At 46.1% G+C, this 8422-nt stretch overlaps 1 protein-coding gene across 1 annotated transcript; it reads right to left on the bottom strand.

Annotated features, from left to right (window-relative positions):
* Positions 1-569: 569 nt before the first annotated feature.
* On the bottom strand, positions 570-8087 carry Spata31f3 (SPATA31 subfamily F member 3). Its single transcript, XM_075967667.1, has 5 exons — positions 7944-8087; positions 7435-7480; positions 6396-6456; positions 5050-5504; positions 570-805 (listed from the first exon to the last, which is right to left on the bottom strand). Exons 1-5 carry the CDS (start codon positions 8085-8087, stop codon positions 570-572), a joined length of 942 nt encoding a protein of 313 aa, XP_075823782.1.
* Between the last annotated feature and the right edge of the window lie 335 nt (positions 8088-8422).

Raw genomic sequence — 8422 nt, 5'->3', positions numbered from 1 at the left:
GCAGCCATCAACACAGAAACAGACTGAACACTTTTTCAGGGAAAGGCAGGTTGCACGTTTCTTATGGGAATTCAAGCCTGGCTATACTTTTAGTGTATCTTATACAAGGGCCCCTCCCTTCTCAACACAAGTCCCTCTACCCCTAGGAGTCAACACGAAAGGCAGACTTAAGCACCTATACCACAGGGAGAATGTTATCTGCTTTATCACACACACAGCAATGAAAACAAAGAAAAATTCCGGGTTTTTTTTATAGGCAGAGTATATTTGGAGAATACCATGCCTCACTTAGATGGCAGTGGACAGTTGACAGCCTTTGTTAAGGAAGGTGCAGAGCTTTGGGAACCTACAAACTCTTTCGGCTTGAAATGGTTGGTCCTCTCTGTGCTAACCAGTGCCTTCTGCTGAGGTTAGTAGCTGCTACTGATTTCCTAGCTAGGTGATACAAATCAGCTGTGGACAATTTTCGAGGCAGTCGTGGGAGTAGCCATGAGGCCCAGGGTTGGTTGGGCCAAAGTGGGTGTTGCTGGGACTGGGTAGGCACTGTAGGAATCAACACAAGTCAAATGCTAATTCTTGCCACAGAGAGGCTTGGCCTTCCGGTCTTCTGTAGTTGACTTCATGCTGGCTCCCGTGTGGTCTCTGACAGGAGTCGGGTTCTTTTGGGGCTCTGCAGTCTTGGCTTTGGCCTCTGTTTCAGACTTACACAGGACAATGGGTTCCTCCAGCTGTTCACAGTTAACCTCAGGGTTAACCCAGTGGGAAAAGAACGTCATCTTATTTTCCCCTTCAGCTTCTGGGGGCTCTGGAAAGGTGGAACTCCAGTGAGTACAGTCTTCCCCATCAGACCCCCCCAACTCTCATCCCTACCAAGTTTCACCCCTACAACATGGCCTGGAAGAATTCCACCTTGAAATTTTTCTATTTAAAAAATGAAGTCCCACAAATACTTGGTCAGTAGATGATGGCCCAATAAGTTCTCATTGTAAGGTCTGGCCTTGTAAGAACTGGGCACCCCAGGCTGGGCATCCCCAGGAACCATTGGGTGAAATAAACGTTGGTTTAGCCTAACAGATGTGCAGAACGTTTTTATTTGTCCCAAGGAATCCTGAAGGATGCTCTGGGTACCAGCAAAGAAACTGACAAAAGCCGAGAGGCTAGAGATGGAGGCTCTACTGACAGAGGTCTCACCAGTCCCTCTCTTCACTGAAAGCAATTTGCTTAAACTAAAATTCTATCTGAAAAAGATCCTAAAGATCCAGTGGGAAGGTAAGCAGCCCTGGGGTTCTGCTTAGAAATCTTTTGTTGGCCCATGAACCTCAGCAAAGTGTCTACTTGGATTCCACTAGGTCCGCTGTTTTCCATGCTTAGGTAAGAACTAGGCTTCACTCTGGTCTAAGGGGTTCAGGGAATCTTCTGGTTGGATTATTGATATTGGTCCCCAGCTACACACAAAGAACCTGGGTGTTTATGGTATCCCACGTGACTGTGAGATGTCAGAGGCACAATGGGCAGAACCTTAGGGCTCTCTGCTCAAAGTTCAGCTGGAAATTCCTTCAAGCAGACCCGCTCTAGATCTAAGGGATGTGGGGATCCTGGGGGATAGGACTCTTGGAATTTTTGAGGTAGAAATTTAGTTTAAGAATGATAAGTACTTTGAGTGACTAAGGAACGGCAGGAACACGGCCTCAGTTGTACTTCAGCCTGGAATACATCTCTGCATATGGCATACTGGTGCTTTGAACATGTGGCCAGGATTTAGTATGCCACTATTAAGGTTAAGACTGAATCAGAGATTCTAATGGGCTCAGGACTCATCTCTGTGATTGTGTATTAGCTAAAACTGCCAGGGTAATAATAGCTCCGAGAGAACAAAAAAATAGCAGGCAGCCCTGGCAGAAAAGCAAATTTGTTTCCAGTTCCTAAATGGCTGTGTGAGACAAGGCTTGGGCAGCTTAGGGGCAGCAGTAACGACATCTGGAGAGACTGTCGCTGCTGGTCAAGGCCTGTCGGTGCTAAGCAGTCTGATCTGATTACTATCTATGTGGCTCAGACTTGTTTTCCAGGGAAGAACAGAACCAAGTTGCTGTCAGAGCTCCTGAGGGTACTGTAGACAGTGACTTTCAGTCTCAGAAGTTAGGCATGCGGGGATGGTGCTCTTGCATGTCCTTTGTGGGCTCTGCCACAATGTTTTAGTCTAACCAATCAACTGTGGACTGGCCCTGTTGCTGCAGTAGATCAGTACACGCCATCATTCTCAAGGGTTCTGGCCGAGGAAAACGTACCAAAGATGAAGGCTGTGCTGCTTAGGGCAGGCGCTGCTGCTCCGCAGGGGCTAGAAGCAGCTGGATAGACTGCTGAATCTTTAGGGACCAGTTCCAGTGATAATAAAATCAACCCGCTGTTTCAACCGCTGCTGGAGCTAGAACTCCAGCAGGCACACTCCAGGACAAGGCTGCTCCCTACCCTCTTGAGGTCCGAAATGGCCTTTTATCAGGCAGATGCCTGGATCTGATGAGACAGGCTCTAACACATCTCAGGGTTCATACGTTACATGGTCCTCTGTATCTACAGAGCTCTCTGGATGAGAGGCAAGTCCCGCTGGGGCTACCACTGCCATGTTCACAGGTGCCACACCAAGACATCACCCTTGGCCCAGAATTGGGACATTAATCTGGGTTTGTCAGTGGAAATGCCCAAGTTTGGAAAAGTGGGAAAGAAGCTAGTAATATCTGAAGTGTAGGAAATCTTAGGCAATACAGACATAAAGGAGTAATTGAATAAGAAAGGCCCTAACTCTCCTGTTGTGGAAAGATCCCTAAATGCAAACTCAAAATCCACTGTGCAGAAGATGAACTGCAGAAAGAGACCTAGCGATGGCACAGTGAGTTTCAATGTGACCGCACCACCCCAAACACACACTCCTTTAAGGCCACTTAAATAGGACAAGAACTTTAAATCTTTGAAGGAAGAAATTGAAGAAGACACCAGAAAGTGGAAAGATATCCCATGCTCTTGGGTAGGTAGAATTAACATAGTAAAAATGGCAATTTTACCAAAAGCAATCTACAGATTCAATGCAATGCCTATAAAAATCCCAGTAAGATTCTTCACAGACCTCAAAAGAATGGTACTCAACTTCATATGGAAAAGCCAAAAACCTAGGATAGCCAAAACAATCCTGTACAATAAAAGGACTTCTGGAGGCATCACAATCCCTGACTTCCAATTCTACTACAGAGCTACAGTATTGAAAACAGCCTGGTAATGGCATTAAACACAGACAGGAGGACCAATGGAACCTAATCCAAGACCCAGATATCAGTCCACACACCTACAAATACCTAATTTTTGACAAAGAAGCAAAAAATATAAATTGCAAAAAAGAAAGCATATTCAACAAATGATGTTGGCATAACTGGATATCAACATGTAGAAGAATAAAAATAGACCCATATCTATCACCATGCACAAAACTCAAGTCCAGATGAATCAAAGACCTCAACATAAAGCCAGCCACGCTGAACCTTATAGAAGAGAAAGTGGGAAGTAACTTGAACACATTGGCACAGGAGGCCACTTCCTAAATATAACCCCAGCAGCACAGACACTGAAAGAAATAATTAATAAACAGGACCTCCTGATACTGAAAAGCTTCTGTAAAGCAAAGGACATGGTCAACAAGACAAAACGGCAGCCTACAGAATGGTAAAAGATCTTCACCAACCTCACATCAGACAGAGGGTTGATCTCCAAAATATACAAAGAATTCAAGAAATTGGTCATCAAAAGAACAAATAATCCAATAAAAAAAATGGGGTACAGACCTAAACAGAGAACTCTTAATAGAGGAATCTAAAATGGCTGAAAGACACTTAAGGAACTGTTCAACATCCTTAAACATCAGAAAAATTCAAATCAAAACAACTCTGAGATTCCATCTTACACCTGTAAGAATAGCCAAGATCAAAAACACTGATGACAACTTATGCTGGAAAGGATGTTGGGTAAAGGGAACATTCCTGCATTGCTGGTGGGAGTACAAGCTGGTACAGCCGCTTTGGATGTCAGTATGGCAATTTCTCAGAATATTAGGAAACAACCTCCTCAAGTCCCAGCAATACCACTTTTGGGTATATACCTAAGGATGTTCAATCGTACCACAAGGACATGTGCTCAACTATGTTCAAAGCAACATTGATTGTCATATCCAGAACCTGGAAACACTTTAGATGCCTCTCCACCTAATAATAGATAACGAAAATGTGGTACATTTACACAATGGAGTACTACACAGCAGAAAAAAATGACATTTTGAAATTTGCAGGTAAATGGATAGATCTAGAAAACATTATATTGAGTGAGGTAACCCAGACCCAGAAAGACAAATATCACATTTACTCACCCATAAGTGGCTTTTAGACATAAAGCAAAGAAAAACCAGCCTACAATTCACAATCCCAGAGAACCTAGATAACAAAGAGGACCGCAAGAGAGACTTACGTGGATCTAATCTACATGGGAAGTAGAAAAAGACAAGATCTTCTGAGTAAATTGGGAGCATGGGGATCATGGGAGAGGGTAGAAGGGGAGGGGGAGGAAGGGAGGGGAGCAGAGAAAAATATATAGCTCAATAAAAACAATAAAAAATGTTTTTAAAAGACCACTTAAACACAGCTAAAAGAAGGAGAGAGTAGAGCCTAGGTAATGGGAGAGAGGTGAAAACTACTCTGTAGTGGCCTTCTGAGGCCGCTAGAGTCGAGGGATGGTAACCCATCCCCCAATGGTTGTCCATTGTCAGGTTTCTGGGCTTTGATAATATGGGAAGTGGTGAAGCGCTGTGTCCCCAGGAACTCCTCCACAGAAGGAGGGAAAGCTCAATGTGAGAATGTATGCATTTTTGTCTTCCTATGCTCACAGGCACCTTGGGGCCTTTGGGACATAGGAACAGCAGGTGACATGAATATGGGGTCATAGGGTATTGTTTCAGGTTCAGGAAGCAATGGGTACCCAGAAAAAGAAGGAATCTAATATTCAAGGGCTGCTGACCTTCATTCTTCAAGACAAGCTTAGTGATTTTCTTCTGCTGCTGGTTTGCGGGAGCCCCGGGTTCTTCCACACTTGAGGAAGACAGAGAGCCTGCACCCTGGGCTTCCTGCTTTTGCCCATGATCACCGCGGTAATATCGGAAGCTGGCATCACCGGTTGATGGGGCAGCTGACTGAGTTGAAGATTTTTGATCTGTTAATGGTGATGGTGTGAGGCTGGAAGCCAGCGAAATGTCTCTGGAGTCTTGGGAACTCTTGTCAAACAACACTTTCGATGAAGCCAATGCCTCCAGGCTAGAAAAGGTCTGTGATTGTCTCAGCGTAGTCAGACAGGTCTCTTTGTTCTCATACCCCAGCAACTGCTGAATTTCCAGAGCCATCGCATTGCAGATGGCGCAGGAAGGGTCTGAGCACAGGAGCCGCCGGACACTTCCTTCCTGAGGAAGCCAGCCCTGGCTAGGAAGGAAAATGGCAACTATTAAAGACAGCATGGCTCCTGCCTCCTCAGGAGTGGGGAAAGACGCTTTCCCTCCTGCACCCTGCAAGTCCTGGGCCTATACCTCCAGGAGTCTACCTCTCTGCTCCTCTTCCTAGGAATATTGCAGGTGGTGAGGTCTGTGGCTGAGCTGAGAGTCTGGGGAAAGGTCTCAGACAACCTGTCTCAGAGAGGACTGGAAACCTGGGTCAGGTTTCTGCCAACCTTACCGAGAAGCTGAACTAACTAGATGAAAAGAACCAGGTAGATACGAGGGATTAGCTGATGGGCGGCACCAAGGACACCGCCATGTGAGGGCCAAATCAGTTTTTTGGGAGGGGGCGGAATCTGAGAAACTTGGTGCCTGGTAAATAGTATATTCAACCGAGAAACAAGAACTGTGGGCGTCCCTATCCCCAGCGTCTCTTAGGAATCAATCCCATTCTATAGAAGTCCAAGGGGGAGTGTAAGATGGCTGACTGAGGGTATCCCAGATACCGGCCTTATGGAAGAGAGGCCTTCTGAGGAGACGCATGTATGTTAGCAGAATTCAGCCAGAGATGGGACAGTAATGGCTTCTTTATGCCAAACCTATTCTCTTGACAAAACTATTCTCACTACAGGAGCAACACCAGCACTAGTCAACCCTGAAATGCAGAACTACTCAGACCCTAGAGTAAAATGGGTGACTTCTCCTTCTTGAGAGACATACAAATCCTCTCGGCCCTGGCAAGCTTCTCAGCTTGGACTGAGACACTCCATTACGTATCTCTCTAGGCAACAGCCCTCCATTCCCATCCTTTGCCCAGGCCAGCCTAAGCAACCATCAGAGCCAGGCTGGGACTGGGAAGACCACAGAAAGAAGAGTTCACCTTTTCATGATAGTGAGCAGCTTCTGCAGTTTCTCAGCTTCTTCCTTGGACGTTCTCTTAGCTGAAGGAGGGCAGAGAGGGTTAGGCAGATTGGAAGGTTGAGGGGGCGATGTATAAGCTGAAGGCCACTGGGTGGTGGCGCACGCCTTTAACCCCAGCACTTGGGAGGCAGAGGCAGGCAGATCTGTGAGTTCCAAGTCAGCCTGATCTACAGGGTGAGTTCCAGGACAGCCAGGACTACACCAAGTCTTGAACAACAACAACAAAAAGAAACTGAAGGCTTTTGAAGGGCAGGTGACCCACAACCCAAAGAGTAAATGCTCTGTGTACCGCTGACTGTGGTCCTGTCCTATACCCAATTCCATTTGATCTCTGTGTACCGCTGACTGTGGTACTGTCCTATACCCAATTCCATTTCATCTCTGTGTACCGCTGACTGTGGTACTGTCCTATACCCAATTCCATTTCATCTCTGTGTGCCGCTGACTGTGGTACTGTCCTATACCCAATTCCATTTCATCTCTGTGTGCCGCTGACTGTGGTACTGTCCTATACCCAATTCCATTTGATCTCTGTGTACCGCTGACTGTGGTACTGTCCTATACCCAATTCCATTTCATCTTCACAACCACGCAGTTAGTGCCCATTTTGTGGAGGACAAAGATGGAAGTAACGTGGCTTCCACGGGGCTTTAAAAACTCGCAAATGACAGAATTAAGGATATTGGCTTCCCATCCCTGTACGTTATCTCAGGAAGGTCAGACAGAAGATGGAGCATGCCTGGTCTCTCCCACCACAGACGTCGTTTTTGGTTGTCACTGGTTTATAGCACAGTCTCCGAGGGTTGGAAACACCTGACTTCTGGTGTCAGTCAGCGCGGGGGGCCAGAATCTGTGCCAACCTCACCCACAGAGGTAGGGAAGTCAGCGCGGGGGGCCAGAATCTGTGCCAACCTCACCCACAGAGGTAGGGAAGTCAGCGCGGGGGGCCAGAATCTGTGCCAACCTCACCCACAGAGGTCAAAGAAACTGGGATTTACCTTTTGGTGTTCTATCTCTAGTCCCGTGCTTGATTCTTCGATAACACTTGAAAGACAAAAATATTAGAATATGAAGTAGAAACACCAACTTTTTTTCATGTCTAAAGTGAAACAAAATCCAGAAATAATCCCTAATCTTTTTCTGTCTTCCAGCCTTGCGCCCCCCCCCCCCCACCTTTCCATCTTATCACCCCTGTTTCTCCCATTTCCGCCCCAATTCGAGACTCTTCCATACTCTACATCTTCCATCCCATTTCATAGGCAAGCTCTGTGGTGGACTCAAGGGTCAAGCAGAAAGACGGGACAAGCTAAACGACAGGCAATGCTAGTACCCAAAGGGCTTCCGTTATCCAAGATCCTAAATGTCCACCAACCAGAGCTGATCTGGGCTCCAGTGAAGAAATCCTCATTAAAAAATAAAGATCAAGGGGTAAGATAACCAACAGATGGTGAGGGGGTAAACTTCTCCTTATAAACAACATATTCAGGCCTGGTTAGTATTTCCCTACCTTGTAACAGCTCTTGTCAGGTCCCAACCTTAATCCCTGGTAGCTCCTTTTCACATGCCAAATAATTAATGCAATAATGAAGATAGATCCATACTTATATAGCGGGTATCCCACATCCCACAGAATAAAATTAGGGTCCAACATCACTAGACTTCCCTAATCATCCCTCCCCCAGAATTCCATGGTGTTAGAATGCAAAGCCTCCGAATTCTAGAGTTTGGCTCTCTGCCTCACAGAAGACATACCCAGGCCATCAAACTACCTCACAAAGCCCTCCTGCTCCACCAAGCAAGCAGAGAATTAAAACATTTGTCTATCTTGGATAAAATTTTGGAGTAGGTGGGCCATCTGTCTATGTGTTACTTTCATTGGTTAATAAAGAAACTGCCTTGGCTTTTGATAGGACAGCAGCTTAGGTGGAGTAGACAGAACAGGATGCTGGGAGAAAGAAGTAGAGTCAGGCAGATGCCATGGAGCCA

Source organism: Microtus pennsylvanicus, chromosome 3 (assembly GCF_037038515.1).
Source record: "Microtus pennsylvanicus isolate mMicPen1 chromosome 3, mMicPen1.hap1, whole genome shotgun sequence".
In the NCBI taxonomy this organism is placed as follows: domain Eukaryota; kingdom Metazoa; phylum Chordata; class Mammalia; order Rodentia; family Cricetidae; genus Microtus; species Microtus pennsylvanicus.
Note: the sequence above shows the minus strand (reverse complement) of the source record. Positions and strands in the feature narration are given on the sequence as shown.

Bases quoted from the DNA above. Each gene is read 5' to 3' on its own strand.
- Spata31f3 (XM_075967667.1), bottom strand. From the start codon at position 8,087: ATGTTGGACCCTAATTTTATTCTGTGGGATGTGGGATACCCGCTATAT. The intron at 6,457-7,434 runs GTAAATCCCAGT...GCCCTCCTTCAG, and splicing joins TAGAGATAGAACACCAAAAG to CTAAGAGAACGTCCAAGGAA. The intron at 806-5,049 runs GTCAGCAGCCCT...CCACCTTTCCAG, and splicing joins GCTTGTCTTGAAGAATGAAG to AGCCCCCAGAAGCTGAAGGG.